This window comes from Chrysoperla carnea, chromosome 1, assembly GCF_905475395.1.
Source record: "Chrysoperla carnea chromosome 1, inChrCarn1.1, whole genome shotgun sequence".
NCBI lineage: Eukaryota > Metazoa > Arthropoda > Insecta > Neuroptera > Chrysopidae > Chrysoperla > Chrysoperla carnea.
Window position 1 is genome coordinate 124,229,413 of NC_058337.1, and position 22,606 is coordinate 124,252,018.

Sequence of the window (22,606 nt, forward strand, 5' to 3'; positions counted from 1 at the left end):
TCAACGGACCAGCTTTGGAAAAATCTATGAAAATCATCCATCTACCGATTTTCCATTAGACCAATGCTAAAGGTCTTATTCTAAAATTTTCATGGTTGATTTAGACTTAGTTCAACTACATCAAGCCTTTCTCCAATGTTGTCCTGGCGCTCGTACCTCCTTAATATGGTTTGATATTTTATAATTGTGTATAGCGGAAATGCTGGTGGCATTACTTACGGAAATGAATTTTAAAGAAAAAAAAATTGTTATATGCGTTTAATTGTTATTATTTACAGTTTTAATTGGAGACGGAAAACTCATTGAAAAATAAAAAAAACTTTTTGGTTGAATAGAAAATGTCGTGTAGGTACAGCAATATAAAAATATTGTCGTTTTCTTTTTTACTAGTTGTCTTCCCGAACTTTGTATCCGAATTTCTCTTTTGGATTATCAAGTCATTAAGAAACGAGAACTCCACCGATGTGTTTTCGTAATTATATTAGTTTTTGTTTATCAGTTTATTATTTTCGGGATCCTTTTTACCCTTGATATTTATCTACAAATTAAAATTGATTGTCAAAAATTGATATAAATTTTGAAGTCTATAATTTACTAAATGAGTCACTGAGGGAGTTTGTCCCATGATCAACACAATAGTTATTAAATTATTAATATTATTGATAATAATTGAAAATTCCTTGGTATTTACCGAGGTATAATTTCGGTGATACTTATCGACAAGTTCAGAGTCCAACACTGGATGCGAATTGGGTCCCGACCCATTTTTAAACCGTACAAAATCACACAATATAATCTTTGCAAGATTTATATTCATATTTATTATGGTAAATGAACCATAAATAAATTAAAAATGACAAAAAATTTATCAATATATTAAAAATTAATAATAGACGTATATTTATTTATTGCGGTTTGAAATATTAACATTAAAAAATATTTTTTTTTTTTAATAAATTTAAATAGAACATCGTAAAAGTTTTTTATCTTTTATATTTTTGTATTTATTATTACCACTATAAACAGCTTAAGTATTCATTACATGTTTTTAATATTTTTAATTAATATTTTAGATAAAAGTAATTTACATTATTGCATTATTTAAATTAAACGATTAAGTTTGAATAGCGTTAATTTCATACCCTACCGCAGGAGTAGGATGGCTCAACGCACAACCTAAACCGCTGATTCTAGAGATCTGAGGCTTGGAGGGTGTGTTATTTGTAAAACGTAGGAATTCGATAAGAAATTATACCCCTAGGGTTGTGACTTCTAATTTTGCATAATCATTCATTGATGGAAGTCGTATGTCGTATTTTATTGAAACTCGTCACCTAACGGAGTTGAAAAGGGAAAGAAAGTTATTTTGGGGGTGATTTGCATCGAAGTTGATATTCATCATTTTTGATTTAAATACTTAACTCGATTTTAAAAATTATTTCACCTGTAGAAAGTTACATTATCAGCGAGTACCAAAAGAGTAGATAAGTGAGGTCAAGAAAAGTGAGGGCTCTAAAACGGTAGTCTTTGTTTTTGAAGTTGAAATTTCCCAGCAAAACGTGTGGGTATTGCTAGTTATTATTAAAAATTAAATTTCGACATAAATACAGCATATGTTCTCAATCAAGAAACGCTTGATATTACTCTGAATCAAAATTTTTTGGAGAAATATTGTGAATTGATAGGCACTTTCATAAAGGTATAATTTTATAGACTGCCATATAAACAAAGCTTTCCTTGTTAGCTCTACGAAGAATGCCGATATTTAAACATCCAACAGAAGCAAAAAGAGAGATATTTCTTTTGAAATCGGTAGTTCCTCTCCTGCTCTGCACGCCAAGTTTGCAAATTTTCGTAAGGTGCATACAAATTAAGTTCTAAGAAATTAAAATCAATGTTTAAAATCATGTTAAGATTCGATGGTGGTAATTAGCGTAAGGACCAACACTCAATAATGCAACAAAAACTTGCGAAGCAAATTGATTTTTTCTTGGAAAAAACATTTTAACACTCTAAAAGTGAAAAAGTATTTGAACCAAATATTTTATCTAAAGACATTTTGTTTAGCAACACTTTCAACCGACCAAACAATAATTTTTTTTGCAATAAAAAGGATTTCCTACAAAATACCAAAAGCATTATACTAGCCAAAGATTTGATTGTTAAACAAAACAATTTTATCCATGCAAAAATATTTTACGTTATTGCAAAAGTTACTTTTTTGGTACGGACTACTAATATTATTTTATTAATCTTGTAATAAATGAATTTAAATATTATATATATTTATAAATTTTAATTAATATTTATATTTATTGCACAAAATCTAAACAATTATTACTTATAAAATACAGTGATTGGTTACCTATTTAGATAGAATTGCATATTATATTATTTAAATTAACACCGATAAAATTTGAATAAAAATAATTGTAGAATTTATTATTTATTTTTTTGGATTATTACATAATTTTAAAAAAAAACTCGGCAATTTTTTCCAAACTGAATAGATTTTGGAGATTGTTGCCTATTTTTTAGTTGTTCCATTTACGGAACCCTAAACTCGCACTTGAAACATAACTGAGAACACTCTCCATTAAATTATCTTTAATCGAAAGAAAAAAAATCAAAATCGGTTCATCCGTTTAGACACTACGATGCCACAGACAGACAGAGTGTGACAAACAGACACACACACATAGCGGTCAAACACCCCTTTAAAAATAAGTAATTAAGTAGCATAGGTTTAAATTTTCAAAGCAATTGAATTAAAATTTAAGAATATATCAAAAACAAGTGAAAACAAACAATTGACTGAGTTAATTTTAGAAATACCATGCATAGACAGTGTTGATTACTCTTATCAAATTACACATTCATACATGTCACACATATATAACTGATATTCCCATATAATACATACTATACAATTTACGCCTAATTTGCGCCGTCACGGGTAAATAGTGATGTTTACGAAAAATGTTTCAAATAAAAGTTGAGTTATTTTTTTATAAGAGTTATTTTTTACTTTTAAACTTTTGTTATATCTCTAACGGTTTACAAGATGGGTACTTTGAACCCAAGACCCAATTAACCTATTCCTCAGTAACGAACTTGACCTCACTTTTTACGTCCTAAGTACGCTATAAAAATTTCATCTTGATATCTATTTTCGTTTTTGAGTTATCGTGTCCACAGACAGACGGACGGACGGACAACCGAAAATGGACTAATTAGATGATTCTATGAACACCTATACCAAAATTTTGTTCATAGTATCAATATTTTTAAACGCTACAAACTTGGGACTAAACTTAATATACTATGAAATATATCATATATGCATGGTATAAAAATTATGCGCGATGAAAGGGTATCAACGATGCATGTATGATATATACGTTTTTGGGTTTCGTGTCTATACGTCTATTGATGTCTTTTCATATATGGGATATGTTCCATATCTATATGCATGTTGATTTTATTATTAAATGTAAATTATAACAAAATTATAAAAATTTATAAAATAATTTAACGGATTTTAATTTTAAGTAGAATTTTATTTTTAGATTTTTGATTCATTCGTGTGGTTTTTTTAAACAGTGATTTATTAATATCTTCTTTTGCGCTACAGACGAAGAAATAATAATTGTGTTTACATTGAACAGTAACTGTCAGTTAATTAATAGTTAGCGTTATGGTACACAAATTTTGCAGAAGTGAATTTTTTCTGCAAAAAATTTGAAAATTTCTATTTGAACTTTTTGGAATCTTTGCTTTAAGTGAAAGGCTAAAAATAGGAATATTTACGCTCAAAAATACTTTAAAATTTCAAGTAAAACGGAAATCTAATCTCAATTTTTGTTAGCATTATAAATAATTTAGACAACACAGTACGAACAAGACGTTTCTATCGATAACTCATTTGCCAAATTATGAGGTAGTTTAGAACCTAGGTTCGAACAGATGAACATAAATATCGACCAAACACATAACTCTTGCCATTATACAGTCGGGGTAAAAAGCAGTGTATTGGCTTACAATTTCATCTATTTATTATTTAATTTTAATATCCCTATATATTATAAATGCGAAAGTAAGCATGCTTGTTTGTTACGCTTACATGCTAAAACTAGAGAATGGTTTTTAATAAAACTGTACAGGAAATATAGCTTATACTTCAGAATAACACATGAGATATAATTTATAAAAATATATTATTAAAAAAAAAAATTATAAATTAATTTAATTTGACATTTAACGCTACCATAAATTACAAATTTCTGTAAAAATAGTCAATATGAAATATTTCACGGCCATCTTCTCTGACATACTCAATGAGTAATTACTATTATATATTAAAAAAAAAATAGAAAACCATACATGAATTTCACCTGTGTAAAACAATTTTTACCATTATTTCGAGTGTTATAGAAAGGTGATAAGCGAGAGCAATCTTTATTAATCTTTACATTTAAACCCAGCAAAGCGGGTGGGTATCACTCAAGTATTTAATATTTTAGAATAAACAATACTCTATTAGGTATATATTTAATTCACCATTAAACGTAGAAAAATAAAATAATATTTATTTTTAAATAAATAAAATTGTTTTTCTCCTATTACATTAAAATAATTTTCAAAATAAATAATGTCGGATATAATACAAAATAATATAATATAAATTGATTAAATAACAGGTAGTGTAGACATTACATAATAGAAAATAATTTTAATAATAATAATAATAATATTAACTTATTTTTACTTAATTTAACACATATTACAAAATTAATAATTATAATTTATAATTATAATTTATATTTCGTAAATTACGCATGTAGAACTAATTGTGGTTTTTACTTTTTTTATATTCTATTTATACATCTTGACACAACTGATTATGTGCATTTGTCACAATAATGTTGTCGGAGTATTTAAATTTCCGACGTAAAATATCACATCATGTGTCCTTGCTACAATAGCATCATCAAGCAATTTTCTACTATAATTTTAAAATAAGTAAAATTAGAAACAGTTTGAAAAATTGTATGTGTCAGTTCCGATGCACGACTGGAGCTTACTTTTTATCTGTTTTATAGTGTGCTGTTTCCGCCAGGTTATTGTCAGTTTCAAACAATAAATGCTTTGGCTGTTATACGAACTATGCAGTATAATTTATATATGGTTGTGTCGGTGAGTAACAACTACAATGTGTGTAATGTCCGTCAGGTTATTGTTAGTTTCAAACAATAGATGCTTTGCAGACAGCACACAAGTATACAAGTTATATACACGCATTAAAAAGTAAAAGATGCCCACGATAAGTTGAGCACCAAAAACGTAACGAGGTTATTCGATCACCAAATTTTACTCTCAAAAAGTCTCCCGATTCAGTACGGAAGCGACTCATTAAGGAAATATTAAATTATTTTTACGGAAGCTTTGGTAATTAAATTTTTTTAAATTATCAGTAGTAGAAAATCCATATCCTTCGGCTTATGTACTATATTTATCAGATTTTTACATAACTAGGCACACATTGACGTTAAAAATGGCTGATCAAATTTTTATCAAATATAGCCATTCCAAATCAATAGCCTTAAAATGTAAAAAACCATTTTGAATTCGGTTAATCTTTTTGGGAGCTACGATGGTGCAAAGATATCTTAAACACACTTTTTGCTTCGGAGCTAAGACGATACTTTTTTTAATTTGTTTTTTAACAAGTCTTGTGAATGTTCCAAAAATTCTTTGTTTAAATGATTGGGAAGCACTGAAATGGAGACCAAAATATAGAAAAAGCGTTTGTAAAGAAAAGAAAGTATCTGCTGTTAATTTTCGGTTACACTCGAAACTATGTTAACAAATGTTTTTAATTTTCATTGTAACGAGCATGGTCATCAACTTTGAAAAAAAAAAAACGATATCTATATAAATTTCGACGAATTAAAGTAATAGATTTTTGCACAAATTGTATATGATAAATTTTATATGAGTTTATGATTTTGTTAGCAAATTTAAAATTCAGATTTTTTTAGCAAATTTAGCAATGCATATTCAATTTCTACAGAATTTTTATTGAAATTCGTTATAATAACTTCTTAGGTAGGAAAAAATGCTGCTATTAAAAAAAATAGTTGGAATTAAAACAACAAATTTTTATAAAAAAATATTTATTTTTTTCTAATTTCTTTCAAAAGCATGAAACAATTGTTTTTCAAGGCGTTATAAAAATAAATAAGAATAGTAAAAAAAAAATCATAGAAAAATTAACAAAATAAAAAAAAATTATTGAGCTAGAAAATCACAGAGTATAAGGATTTATACTTTTTTTTTTTAATAAAAAGATCTTTATTTAATGATGATAACTGCTGAATCCACCACTGCCTGATGATCCAAAACTTCCATAGCTACCACCACCATGGCCGTATCCATGAGATTCTTTTACATAAACTGGTACAGGTACTTTGACTGGATAAGGTACTTTCTTTTCAACTGGATAAGGAACATGTTTCACTACTTCATATGGTACTGGATTATCAACTGGTACTTTAACTGGGTAATGTACAACTTTTTCTACTGGGACATGTACAGTCTTTTCAACTGGGTATGGATGTGGTACAGGTACTTTAACTGGATAAGGTACTGGTTTTTCAACTGGATATGGTACTGGATGATCTACTGGTACTTTTACTGGATATGGTACAATTTTTTCGACTGGTACTGGTACTTTCTTTTCAATATGAACTGGGTATGGTTTTGGTACATGATATGGAACTGGATTGTCATATGGTACTTTTACTTCAACTGGTACATGTTTGATAACTGGGTATGGTTTTGGTACTGGTACTTTAACTTCAACTGGGTATGGTACTTCTTTTTCTACTGGATATGGGTGTGGAACTGGTACTTTTACTGGATATGGGATTTTCTTTTCAACTGGGTAAGGTTGTGGAACGTATACTTTAACTGGAACTGGGTTATCGACTGGTACTTTTACTGGATAGTGGATTGTTTTTTCAACTGGGTATGGATGTGGTACTGGTACTGGTACTTTCACTGGTACTTTTACTGGATATGGAACTTTCTTCTCAACTGGATATGGATGTGGTACTGGTACTTTCACTGGGTATGGTACATGCTTTTCAATTGGTACATGGATAGTTTTTTCAACTGGATATGGGACCGGTACATTCTTGACAACAGTCACAGTTTTTGAGTGATGCTCTTCAAGACCGCCACCGAAACCATGGCCATAACCACCGCCATAACTACCACCAAAATCTGAGCCAAATGAATGGCCACCACCAAAGTGACCACCACTGCTTCCCAAATCTAAACTCTCAAAACCACCATGGTGCGAACCAATATCAAATAATCCACGTTTATCTTGTTTTTTGGATTCTTCTGATTTTAGTGGTTCGGCTTCCACTTTTTTGACATCTTTGGTCTCTTCGACTTTTTTTTCTGTTTTATCGTCGGCAGCTAATGCAACTGCAGCTGCGATTAAAATCACAGCAAGCACCTATAAATCAAAATTATTAAAATTTTATTATTTTTTTCTAAACTTGAAGGATTTAAATCAATTTTTATGTAAGCGATTTTCGTGAATTATTATTTATCGAATGTAATTTGATAAATTTTGATAATTAAGCGGATAATTTTAAATAATTTTAGACAATTTCCGATAAATTTAATATTACGAATTATCACATCCCAAGTAAAAAATGACATCGTGAGTGAAATTTTTGAGAAACGTATTGAACTCCAGGAGTGTCTTCTACACTTGAAAACAAAAATCCAAATATTGTTATCCGATTTTCGATACACAAAGAGACCCCTCAAGCAGAGATGCTACTAAAATCGCCACAGATTCGTTGATATAACTTAAGAACACGTTATACTGCACAAAATTTCCTTTTACCGAGTACAAAAGGAGTAATTACAGCAATGATCACAATATTTTGATATTATTTTCATGTGTAGAAGACACTTCTGGAGTTCGGGAGTCTTCATGACTCATCTTGTATAAACTTTCGGCTAGTCAACTTCAAAAATTTCAAGATATTTTGAGAGTACCGAATAATAAAAGAGATTGAGATTCATTAATCCGCGGTAGATTACATCACTGCACAAAAAATTATAAGAAAATATACAAAACTATCCCGAAAAAAAAAAATAAACACCGTTTTTTTTCACACAATAGAAAAATTGAAAAATTCACTTGCACTTTGTTTGATTGTTATACAAACAAATAATGCTTACCAAGGATTTCATTATTTTTATATTTAAGTCACACTGTTATTTGTGATTGAGAGTTCAGCTATGGAAGTCCAGGTAGTGACTGGATACTATTGACTAGGTGATATGCCTATTATATATATATAACTCATACCACTCTCAAAAAATTTTTAGTCTTCTTAATCTACTTTCGAATTATTAATGTATAAAAAAAAAAATTGTACTGTTTTGAATATATTAGTATGTGCGCGATGATTATTATACACATAAATACATACATAAATACATACATACATGCATAATTGTTTGACATTCCGTGAAGTTAGCGAGAGAAGGGTTCTTTGTACTTTTATTAATATAACCGAAGAATATATTTTATAGTAGACGCAATATGATTATTTCACCGCATATTTTTTTTAAATTCATTCAATTGAGTTAAAAATATTTGTAATTAATTTATTTTTTTAGTATACACTTGGTTAAATTTTAATAAATTGGTACATATATGTACTTCCTAATTTAAATACAGTAGAATCTCGATAACTTAAACCTCGGTAACATAAAAACCTCTGTTACTTCAAAAAATACTATGTTCCCTTCCCATCAGAGCCCAAAACCTCTATAACTTAAAATACGCAACCTCTATAACTTAAATAAATAATCTCTGTATAGGCCCTCAGTAACTACATAGAAACATGTACATACCTCTATATTAACTAGGGTACATAGAAACATGTACATACCTCTATATTAACCTTTACCTAACATAGACCCTTGATAACTTAAAACCTCTATAACTTAAAATATTTTGTGTTTCCCTTGGATTTTAACTTATCGAGGTTCTACTGTATATGGTTTTTTTTTTTTCGATATGCTTTTTAAAAAAGCGGCCGGTATATATTTGCGTAAAATAAGTGATTAAATTATGCAGCTTTTGAGAAGTTAAAATACGAATGTTAATTCGTTTGAAAAATAGGTTATCGTATTTTATTTTCTGTTAAACTAAAATACTATATTATTTGAAGCTGATTCACTGACTTAATTATTTACCGTTACAAATTCTAAGACACTTCTAGACGTGCTAGTAAGATACGGTTTTCGGCATATGATGAGAAATTCCTTGAAAAATGCAGGAAAACTTCAACTTTGTCAATGCAACCCTATGGAGAATCGGAACATCCCTTCCCAGTCACGTTTTTCTGTTCTATGCATGCTTTAAAGAGGGAATTTTCACTTCAATCAATCCGGAATAAAGTCAAATTAACAGAAAACTTCGAAAAAAATTCAAGTTAAAAATTGAAACTGCCCGAAAATGGGAAAACCTCCCTAAAACTACCCATTTTTTTCTTTACAAGCTAGAAAGATGATTGTTTTTTACATGTAATGATTTTTTCTGTGGCGCCGAACCAAGTAGACACCACCACGGGAGTAAAAGCGAGTAATTATAATATTTATTAGCTCTTTTTTTCAAAACTGGCTTATTTGAAATAAAAGTGTTCTTATAGGATTTTATCGCGTTTTAAGGCGTTCTTACAAAAATTTTTCGAATATCAAACTTATATCCAATTCCGAAACAAAATTAATCGCAATAACACATAAATTGAAAATTTAAAGAAACCTATGACATAAAATCAGGTCTGTTTGATTCGTTTGTGGTATCGTAAACGGTTGAACCGATTTTTATTTTTGATTGTGTGAAGTTTATTTGATCTAGAGTTTTCTTAGCTTCGTTTCAAGATAATCTACTCGGCTATTTGAAGATCACCCTATCATTTCTAGTTGTTTTCGGATACGGAACCCAAAGCTTGAACTTGAGACATAGCAAAGAACACACTTCGATTAAATTTCCTTTCGAACAAAAACAAAATCAAAATCGAACTATTTGCGAGGCAGATACAGAGATACACTGATAGTTAAACTAGTAACAACCCTCCGTTGTTAGTCGGGGTTAAAATAACTAAATTGTTTTTTTGGCAATATATCAAAGTGTCTAACAATGAATCTGGGGAGCGGTCTAGCGGACGTTGAATAAAATAGCTTTGCTCAATTGCAGTGTATATAATACGGCTATAATTATAAAATTGAGATTTGAGTAAAAAAGAGTAACTTAAGTCTCTGTACTGAACATAATTAACAAAAAGATACTAAATATTTGAAGAGTGATATCTAAAAAGCGTCTCCTTATTGCTCAATCATCCTGGTCAGTCAGAAGCGAGCGTGTGCGCTGTTTTACAGGGATAGGTACTGCCGAGGATGCAATTATTGACAGGAATACAATGAGATTAAAGCCTTTAAGTAATTAAATTATACGTTTTTTTCTTCGATTATTTTTAGCTGCTGCAATTACATATAATTAAAACATCCTAACGCTTTGATTCTTCTTTATTGTTTTCCTTGAGCGTAAGCGATTTTTTACTTTGATAAAATTACATAAGTATAATAAATAAATCAATTACGTTAATTCTTTACTGTCATCTTTATTTTTATCTTAAAATTATTAGAAATTTAGTTTAAGGTGTTTTTTTTTTCTTGGTGAGAGACATTATAACAAAAATCTACAATCTCATTAGCAATAATGAAGAGTATGATGTACTTAATCTTTTAAAGATATAATTTAGCTAGTTAAATTTTTTTTATTGAAATGATTTAAAATTATATAATTGAAATCTTAAATCTATACGTATTGGATCACAGGCTTGAACCGCACTGATATGAAGTTTTAAATAAAAAGATCAGGCGAGTTGGATAACCTTTTTTTCAAATCAGTAAATTGAAGAGGTAGGTGACTATGTTGATCAAATTTATTTAAAAAAAATGCGCAAAGACAAGATGGTGACAAAAAATAATTTATAAAACAACGGATTTATTGTTTAAAAATATGTTTTTTTGGCTCCAATTTTTATTGTTTTGATGGGATCTGCATCTATAATAGGGTATTTTTTTCCCGGCATAGGGGATCAGAGGGCACCCCTTAACCTAACTCCCTCTTAAGACTAATTACGACCCTTTATTTAGCCCTTCAATTGTTATAAACAAATTAGGGGCAGAAATTATCAATTTCTTTGTGATATGTTTTCTGCTGAACAAAAAGTGGTCTGAATATTTTATTTCGGTCGAATTGTTGGCTTTTTGTTCATAGGCAGACACATTTCACATATTCTGCAATTGTTTAAACAAATTAGCTAATTTTTTTTATAAGGGATTTGTGGCTTTCCGTGGCAGCCTTTTCATTTCTCACTCCCAATGAGTGTAAATACTAATAAAAACTTACAACTGCGCAAGTTCTTGCCAACAAATTTTTATTTTTTAAGGACTCTCCCCTCATTTTTTTAAAGTAAGTTTGAAAAATCGGGACTTTTCACCGATTTTTCCACAAATAATTATTTAGAAGCAATCGAATTTATTGCCGATTTAATTGGCTAAGACACATAACAGATATAAAAAATAATTTTGTGGTGCGGTTTTTGCACATCGCGGTTATGTCTAAAAAAAAGTGAAATGATTTTTACATGCGCATGTATGATCTATATTTTTCATTTTTATTTTTATTTTTTTTTTAAATTAAACATATCATTATAATTAGTTTTAATAATAATAATAAAATTTTCTATAATCTATTGTGAAGACTGTTTCAATAAGTAATGCTTATTAATTTTTAAAGTCAACAAGTAATTATGTTCCTTATTTTACATAAAGTGTAGTTTTTTTTACAAGGTGTTCAAATTAAAATGCTGATAAAAAAGGACACATTCAAAAGGGTGGATGCCATCCATCTTTTGTGTTTGACCGATTTCGTTTTTTTTATCACGGTGAATGGAATATTTTATGCCCTTTCAAATGATGCATAACAAGGTAGGAAGTGTCATTTGAAATTTCAAAGTTAGGTGGCTTGGCGTGAAGGGGTGAAACTTAAAATTCTCTAGTTATCATTTTTGAACTTCCCTCTCAATATCTAAATCGACTGAGGAGTTATCAAGAGTGGATACTTTTGAAATGATCAGACTGTATAGATAAATTGTGTTTAACAAAACTTGGATTTCGATTGTTCTTGATGAGTAAAAAGTCTTAAAGGGTTTAAAATAGGTAATAATGTACGCTGTAGCTTATTAAACAAGTGAAAATAAACAATTGTGTAAATACCCTGTATAGAAAGTGTTGAATGTCAGTGATTGCAATAACTTTTTTTATAAATTAGAAAAGTTTAAAAGACCAACACAATTATGGCACCTTTTCGGCCATCGTTTGTTTTGTTTTCGAAAATTTCGATAGCAGTTTCTAGAATATCTTTTTGATTTCGAGAATGTTTAAAAGACTACTAGTTTAAACTACCTGCAAATTTTCAACTCCCTATCTTATATAGCCTTGGAGAAAATGGACACCAAAGTTTTGAACTTGCACCCTCACGGGTAAGCCACGAGGTAAATCATCTTTACAAAAAAAAGTTTCAAGTAAAAGTTGTTTATTTTTTATTACATTTTTTACATTCAAACTTTTATACTATCTCTAATGGTTTACAAGATGTGTCCTAAGGACAGCTTGACATCTCTTTTTTTAAGGGTTACTAGAGAATAAAATTAGTATACCTTGATATATATTTCATATATACATAAAATAGCTCACGCAATAAGCTGAATTAAATAAGTTTGCCTCAATTTTATTTACAGTAATTTTTTATTTTCGTGCACTTTTATTACGAGTCACCACATTTTTATCCTTCACCTGACTTTATGCTACTTTGATAGAGTGTGAAGGAGGCATAAGGCTACTACAAGGCCAAGAAAAATAAAAAAAAACAACAGTTTTGAATTATTTCTCGACCACTTTATATTTGTATAACATTCATTTGAGTGAAATGAATATACATGAGATACAATAATTATATAAGATATATACATATAATGTTTAAATATATGTATATTGTTAAGTAATATTGTACTTAGATAGTCTTGTATGGACTGAAAAGTAAGTAATAAGTTTTTTTTGTTTGAAAATATACTACGTATTCACAGACATACATTCCCACAAACATAAAGGATTAAATAAATAAATAGATTGTTTGTTTATATTTATATTTTAAATACCTAATAAATGTAACTTTTGTAACTTTTTATAGTAATTGAAATTTAATAGCTTTAAAATAAAAATAAAAATAAAATATATTTTTTATTAAGTATTTTTTTAAATTAAATATATTTATGTTTTTATCACATTTTATTAATATCAATCAAACTTAATTGAAAGCAAGTGAAGATAATAAGCTTAGTTGTCTCTTACGACTTTATTTTTTAATTATTCTATGCAGAGGTGGATGGAAGGTTAAAAACTATTGCGCCCGTAGGCAGTTTAAAAAATTAACGCCCTTCGTAATAAAAATTAATCAATTAAGACTTTTTGTTCTTTAATTTCAAATTCTTTATTTATTACAACCTGTAAAATCGCGTTGGTCGTTTGAGGCAGTCCTCCGACTCGAACTATCGTTGTTAAATAAAAACGCAGATGAATACTTTAATCGAAAAGGTCTTTTTAAAATCATCAGAATACATCGTTACTACAACTTGCTTTATTTTGAACTTCTTCGGAAAAACGGAAATTAACTGTAAAAATTGCTGTACAATTCTCGCTTCTTTTGAAGTTTCACCACAAGTTTGTCTAAAATTACTAAATATCAGGTTAATCTAAATATTTCCTGATCAGTTAATGAAGAAGTAACAAAGAGCTTTTTCTTCCGTATTCTCATTGTGTCCTTTTTATATTCTTTGACTATTGACAGTTCCAAAGCTTGCTGTTCATTTTTATTAAAATTTTCCCTTTCTACAGGAATTATGTGAATTAGACTGTCGAAAATTTGAATAACTGTACAAATTTCAATATCAACGGACTGTAATTTTTTGTATATTTATACAATTAATTTTATGTTTGTTTAAAAACTTACACGTGCGTACCCCGTAGTAACCTCGCGCCTGTAGGCACTTGCCTATTTTGCCTTATTTATCTCTGTTTCTATGTAGGCTTGGATATAATGAAATAAAAAAAAAGTGAAATTTCAAAATTTTATTAAGTCACCGATTTAAAACTATAAATGTTTAAGTTGTACGAGCAAAAACTATTAAAATATCAATTTCAAAGTTTAAATCTTAAGACACCAAATAAGACAACCATTTTAAAATTGGTTCACCTGAGCAATAATGTCTGAGACGGATAGAAACACACAAATCCTAGTTTAAAGTTCCCAAATGTCGTTGGTATTAAAAAGAAGCCTATCAGATTTCAAGATTAGTTGGCTAAAGCGGAGTTATATTAGATTAGTTTCAAAGTAGCGTTAGTCTAGCCCGAAATATATTTACATTTATACATTTCCTGTGCTTCCATAGTCAAATAATAATAGATTAATTTGTATTTGTCGGATGTTTCAATTTTGTAAATTTGTATTTTGTTTAAAAACATTTTAAATTTCAAAACATATTTTTAATAATTAGTTATAATTGTACCTAAAAAGAAATTAAAAAATTGAGTGATATTTTACTGTGTTCAATTCATAAAGAAATATTTTTTGAATTAATGAAAAATTTATTAACCATTAATTTTTTGTTTTCGTTTAATTACAAATTTCTGTCAAGGTTGACGATATAATTAAAGATAAAAAATTAATTTAATTATTTTTATTATTGCTTAAGTTTTGTTCATTATATACCTACTTAAATTGTTCTTTATTCTTTATTAATGGATTGTTTTACGAATAAATCCCTTCTATACCAAATACTAAATAAAATATTACTCTTTCTTCGTACATTATATGCATCTAATATCACGTCTTTGTATTACAAGTTGCACTCCAAATCAGTATATTGGTGGGTATTTATACTTTTCATATCAAATTTGTATATCAAGGTATACTAAATTTAGTCCCAAGTTTGTAACGCTGTTGTTCATCTGTCTGTGTTCATGTGTCTGCCTGTCAGCTAACGGTAACTAAAAACAAAAAGACACTTCCAGCTAAAATTTTGAAAGCATAATCAGGACGTAAAAAAGGTATTTTGAGTTAGTAAATGAGCGAGATAGGTCAAGTTTGTCTTGGATTTATAGCTTCTTTCTTATAAACCGTAACAGATAGAACAAAGGTTGAAATACAAAAAATGTTTCTTATATAAAAATAAACAACTTTTGTTTGAAGCATTTTTTCGTAAATATCTGTATTTTTCCTTGAGGATTCAAATAAGAGCAAAACTTAATTTTTCAATTTGTCAAAAACTTTAAAAGATAGAAAGTTTAATATTTGCAGGTATCTTCAAATATTGAATTTATTGATTTTAATTTCATATTTAACCCATCCGATAATATAAAAATTTTTAGACATATAATATTAAATGTTTTAAGAAATTAAGATTCCAAAATCGAAAAAAAAGTGCTAGAAAGTCGGGGAAAAATGCCAAATGGTCTCCATTTCATCCAAGATGAATATTTTTGTTTTTTTAAAACTTATACATATATTTATATGATATTCAATACTGCCAATATAGGGAATTTCCACAATTAACTCAGTCAATTGTTTACTTTCACTTTTAATAGTAAATTTTATTGACTGCCAGTAGACAAAAAACCATTGGGAATGCCAAACTCGAAATATATATGTTTTGATTGCAATTAAAAAAATATTTTCAAACTTCCAAAAACGTTTGCCAATCTTGAAGGTGAAAAAAATCAAATTCTTTTTATTTCATCTGGGCTAAGGATATTATAAGAACTGATTTTTGAGAAATTATTTTCAAAAGTTACTTGATTCAGTATTAATTTGAGTTGAAAATAAATAAGTAAACTTTTTTTTAAAGATTTATTTAAAAATACAGAATATTTACAAAAAACAAAAAATGCATGTAACAATATTAAAGAGTCACTTGGAAAAAGGTTCATTTGTGTTGAGCTCTGATGATTCAATTCGGGTCTTCAATTCAACAAAAACAACATTTGCTTTTATTATTTCTGTGGAAAGTAATTCAAAAATTTTATATTTTTGTTATTATTTTTAGCCACAATTGTAAAGATTTTTATTGAATTGAATCGTTAGAATCCATTTTTAGACCTGAATCATTATTTATTAATTCAGTTATTTAATACAATACGAAAAGTTATTTTAACATAATGGTTTTTCTGAAAATTAGTTTTCAAATTTTATGAAATTGTGTCCAAAGTATCTTGTTTTCTTTACATTAGCACAATTGGTGCGCAAAGCGATATTTGATTTTATATTCTCAAAAACCAATATTCAGGCTAAATTCTCAATTTATCGATTAATGATTACAATTTATATTAATCGTGTTGAGCTTTATACCTCGTGGAACTTCATTATTAATAATCTTAAAAATATATAGTGTATTTATTTGCATAATCCACTAATCCAATATATGAGCTTTTTGCAAACCAAGTGTTTTAACCGAGAAGGTATTTTTAAAACAGTTAAGGTCAAAGTATATATGATCTTTCTGTAGGAACTTAAAATTTTAGTGTTGGATTTTACAAATAAATACATAATACTTTGATATATTTCAGCTATTAAATTTCAAGCAATGACTTTGTGGCACAAGATACGTCATTGATTTGCGGTTATTTCGGAGGTTATTTTAATTATGTAAATTTCACTTGTTATTTATTTGCAAATGTTGTGACCCGTAGACGGATTGTTGATGGAGGCATGGAGGCAAAACTGGACTTTTTTGTCTTCGTAAATCTATCTGGAGCCCTTTCTCCGATACAGTTTCACTTTCCTGCTACTTTTTTATTTTTTCTTTTTTTTTGGCCCTTCTACGCCTTACGCCTTAACCAATTCCGTCCGCGGTATGCTTAGGGTAGCGGGTTCGATTCCCGCCGTCGCAACAAGATTAATTTAATTAATAGTTGTGATGGGCTGGTGTAGTGCATGGTATATGCATGAAGGAGGTGTACTCAGCTTCTGAAATTGAGGAGCTGATAAATGAAATTATCAGTGGAAAGGTGGTAACACACATATATGGTATCACAATGGACTCTATAGCCTAAGTGTGTCCTTCGTGGACAGCCAATATAACCTAACCTAACCTCACCTTGGCCCTTCTAAATTTACCTGGTGTTTCACACGGTAGCCCTTTTACAAAATTTGTATTTAAATGTGAAAATAAGCATAGCAACAATTTTTTTTTGTGGTAATTTTTTTTGACCCGCGAACAACTCCCCAGCCGTTTTTAAGGGTAAATAAATTTTTATATACCCGAAATAATAACAAATTTACAATTCTGAATAAGAATTCATGAATTTTCGCTCGGCATGCAAATTTGTTTCTACTTTACAACGACTTATTGAATTTTTACTTTCAAAAAGTGGCGAAACACCTCTTTATATAGAATTTATATGCAAATTTTCATAAACTATTTTTCACTCAATGAATATACAACATGCCTACTAATAAAGAAACAGTCGTGATATCATACAGATTAAAAAAATTAGTATACAATAAGTGACTGAAATAACTGACAATAATTATTATCAAAAATACCGAATTCAACTTTGCACAGTCACGAATTTTAAAATATTAAGTGTTAAAATAATCGGTATCATAAAGAATGATCCAAATTGAGTTTCTTAACTTGAATAAAAAAAAACTCAAAATGTAATTATCCTAGTAAAATTTTTATAATATGAAAATTTATGTCAGAAAAATGGCCACCTCTGGGCCTTCTGCGGACTAGGACTTTTAAGAAAAGCCCACATAAAGATATAAAATGGCGTATTCTCGGTCAAACGCACGCCACGATGATATACATGCCTGACTCTATCTCCAATGCTTACATTGGCCATAATCTTCCCATAAAAGTGTATATATACAGTTCTTATCGAGTTGTTATTTGTGTAGAACAAATGAAAAATTTGAGCATTGGGCGTTGTTGAGCGTTAGTTGAACAATTCATATTAAATATTTCAAACTTACATTTCAAATTGGATCACCCTTTAATTCAATAACCACTTTATGCTTCAATTAAATTTTTCGATTACCTTATAAACTAATGACAGTTAGACAATAAATATTTCAATAAAATTGGCACAACCTATAATTAAATAATTAACAATAATTATCCAAAAAAAAAAACAAAACAAAAGACCAATCATCGAAGTTATTCAATCATACTTGAGAACACTTTCTTACAGTGCAATATTACATTTCTGTTGATTGATTTGTTAAGTTCTTAATGTTTATAAGTACGAACTATAAACTGAACTTTAGGACAAATGTTGTCATAAAATGGTTTAAATAAAATCAAAATTACTTTCGACTTTGGTTTATAAATATCACAATAAATTTTTTGAAATGTTTCTACAACTTGATCCGGTATTGAAGGTACATGATCTAGTCATTCCCGTTTTTCAATTACATCAACATTATCTTCGTCATCTTCACCGGGTACAATAATCGGTACTTTCACTGGAACCGGTACTGGAACTTCTTTTTCTAAGTGTACTGGTACAGGATTAACTACTGTAACCGGTACAGGTCGTTCAACTGGTACCTTTACTGGAACCGGTACAAGTTTTTCCAATGGAACGTAAACATTTTTATATATTGGAAATGGTGCAGGTACATGAACTTTAATTGGATAAGGTATCTTTTTTTCAACTGGTACTGGAACCGGACGTTCTACTTCAACTTTAACAGGAACTGGTACCATTTTCTCAACTGGAACATGTACTTCTTTTTCGACTTTCACTGGATATGGTTTTGGAATATATTTTGGTACTGGACGATCGACAAAAACTTTTACGGGATATGGTACTAGTTTTGTAACTGGTACGGGTTTTGGGACGTGAACCCTAACTGGAACTGGATAAGGAACTTTTTTTTCTACTGGATACGGATGGGGTACTGGAATTCTTATAGGGATTCTAATTTCTTTTATTACTGGATACGGTTTTGGAATATAGACTTTAATTGGAATTGGTCTGTCATAAGGTACGTGGACGGGATACATGACTTCCTTCTCAACGGGATATGGATGTGGAACTGGTACTGGAACCCTGATGTATACTTTGATAGGGACCATAACTTTCTTTTCAACAGGATAAGGTTGTGATACATATACTTTTACTGGATATGGTACATGTTTTGTGATTGGTACATGTGTAATTTTTTCCACTGGATATGGAACTGGAATTTTTTTGATTATTGTTAAATATCGTACGGTTCCCGAAACTGTTTCTGACATTAAGGAATCATTTAACGCTTGTGATTTTATATCATTGATTATTACATCGGGTGTACTTTCAGCTGTTGCATTATCTAATAAGATAATTGTATTGTTTGAATTACTCTCATCGGCAACTAAATCATCAACTCGTTCATCCATACGATCAATTATTTTGTGATTTACGGTAACTGTTTCAGGCGTTGTGGTTGTTGTTGTTGGGACTGTTGTTGGAATGGTTGTTGTTGGAACAATTGTTGACATTTCGGCCTCTGTTGTTGTTTCATATTTCTTATTTTTAAGATCTAGTTCTTTTTCAGCTAAAATTCGTATTGTCGGAAACAATGTTAATATTAATAAGTTGTTCTGAAAAAAATACAAAAAAATTTGTAAGATGATTTATTTTCGTATCACGCAATTTATTCAATAAAATATTTTAAACTATGTGAATTATTTTGATTCGCTCTGATTAGATTAGTTAATGGTTTAAAAATTTCTTAAGATATTAGGCCCGACACACACTTTGTGGAAGTATTTTTTTATGAATTGATATATTTATAATTTTATATAAGTTATATTAATTTCAAAACCAACGCACTTTGACCAAACTGACGTTTTGAATGGACTAGGTATTACAAATCTTGTGCAAACAAAACGTCTTATATAAACATGTCCAACCAATACGTTTTACCAATAAAGTGTTGCATTTTTTAAAAATATTTTACTAATTTTTACATAGCCTTGAACATTTTTAGTGCGCCCGTAATATTTCAAATGCCGTTTTGATGGATTATTTATATTGAGTATTTCTATTTGTTATTATTTGAAACAGAAAAATGCATAACAGAACTAAAATTAAAATTTCTTATGAGCTCTATTAATACCATTTAATAATCAGAGATGATTTCCAGAATCCAGTCAAATAATACCGTATTTCAAATTTATTATTTGATGGAAGCGATGGGAAAAATACAATATTTAAAATATACTATTTAAAATAAAAAACTCGCCAACGACAGTAAGTTTGAATTTATGAATGACTAAAAATTGATTATATGAATGGATACGCTAATATCCCTATAGGTAATACTCTATCTTATCGGTGTCATTTTTCTGAGTTCCGACTATGGATACAAAACTCGACTTCTAAAGGATGATTTGTTTAAGCTCAAATACTCTAAATTGAGTTTCCTTTTAAAAATAAACACACAAAATGTAATGTTGCCATGGCCTTGGTGCATCTGATCTTCCACAGTAGTTTATTCGTTTGAAGTAATTTTGTATGACTCTTCAAAAGTTTCGAATAGGTTATATTAGGATAGATTATATAATAGATTATATCGAATAGGTTATAAATTGGGGGATGCTAGCTTTAAGGTTCTTCAACGTAGCAGGTTTATTGATATAGACATCCCTCTTAAGAAAACTCCACGGAAACTTCACTCCAATGGTTTATTATTGGCTGAACGCATGCTACAATGATACACACGACTCACTCTATCTCTAATGCTTACAGTTCTCGAGCTTTTGCGCAATGATCATAATTGTTGTAAAGTCAATAACAGTTTTTACCAAGCGAGTTAACAGTTTGAGCGTTGAGCGTTAGTTAAACGATTCATATCGTCAAAGAAATGTTTCAAGCTAACGTTTGACGTTTGAAATTAAAAATGCATTCACAGTATTCTAATTTACAGAATTGCAAACGTAGGAAACTGAAATTTGATAGTATTTTACTAACTGAATTATATAATAAGTGTTTTTATCTCAGTAGTGGTTAATACATCAAATCAAAATCGTTTAGAGACTGCTTAGAATTGTTTTGCTTTTGTTTATATTTTCCATCCCATCCGTGTGGTATCGGAGAAGAGTCGAGGGCGACAGTGAGGTCCCAATAACGCCCAGTAAATTGTCAAAGTATAATATAATAATCATTGAAAGTAGTACTTCATCATTGAGTTAAATAAGGATTTTGAGTTCGAAGTTAATCTGTAGAAATTTCTATTCACATTTGATTCTATGATTAGTCATCATGGCTAATAAATGATCTCTTCAGCTTTAAGTTAGGAAATTCTTCAATATTTGACGTGATTAATCCTTTGACTTATATGAATAAGAGCACAGTTTCTAAGCGAGAACACTTTTAATTCTAATTATTTTTTGGATAATATTATAACCAAATTTCACACGATTATTCTCAAATTATGATTCGTATTGCAACAAGTAAAAGATTGATTGAATTTGATTTAATAGAACTTTAAACTCTTTCACAGATACACATTAATACAGACACTTTTGGAACTCCCACAAAAATAAAAATAAACCGATATCCAAAATAAACACAATTTAAGAAAACTCACATTCACAAAATAATTTTCATAATAAAATATTTACAACTTACAAATAATTTCATTTTTTGTCTAATCGATTTGAACTGTTTTGAAGTCAGCAATAAACTGCTTATTTTCTAAATAGCTTTTCTACTAATATATATATTGTAGGGCAGTTATTTTTACTTTCTTCGCTATCCCAGTGGATCGTGTTAACATGAAAATAAAATAATTTGATCAGACTCATTATTTAAAAAATATTATTATTAATAATTCTTTAACATTTGTTTAAAAATAATAATATTTAGCATGTACATTTTAGAAATGTGTAAATACAATAATTATATTTAGTTTTGATGAATTAATCAATGAGCATTACATGGTATTTTGTAAGCATGGGTGTATCATTTGAAACCATCAAGATATTTGAATTACCCAACCACTGAATTGCAACTTTTAAGGCTGCCAAATCGAAATATCAGTAAATCCGGATATTATCCATTTTTAAATCTTCGTAAATCCACCAGGACCTTTTTTTTTGTGAATATTAAGTTTATTTACAATGGCGTTAATATATAATAGTAAGTCGCCTGAGTATACTAGCATCGTTTGTAAACTCCCTAACTTCACTTACCTACTTGAGAGTTCTCATTTCAGCTACTATGAGCTCTTTTTGACTTGTTTAATTGGCTTATTTCCCCTCCAAAAGCGCCCTAATTAGTTAGAGTGATAGAAAATTTCATTGATTACCGCAATTTGAGAGATTGAAACCACCCTCACTTGATTTAAAACCTGAGATTCGCAATCAGCGATTGCAAAAAACGGTTTTCA

The 22,606-nt window shown here is 29.1% G+C and overlaps 2 protein-coding genes across 2 annotated transcripts in view; one reads left to right on the forward strand and one right to left on the reverse strand.

Annotated features, from left to right (window-relative positions):
- The window catches only part of LOC123294364 (angiotensin-converting enzyme), a 157,142-nt gene that overhangs the window by 43,065 nt on the left and 91,471 nt on the right, over positions 1-22,606 (forward strand). The gene's annotated exons all lie outside the window — the stretch shown is intronic.
- On the reverse strand, positions 6,281-8,342 carry LOC123298233 (proline-rich protein 4-like). The gene is made up of 2 exons (XM_044880188.1): positions 8,269-8,342; positions 6,281-7,528 (listed from the first exon to the last, which is right to left on the reverse strand). Exons 1-2 carry the CDS (start codon positions 8,278-8,280, stop codon positions 6,359-6,361), a joined length of 1,182 nt encoding a protein of 393 aa, XP_044736123.1. The 5' UTR covers positions 8,281-8,342; the 3' UTR covers positions 6,281-6,358.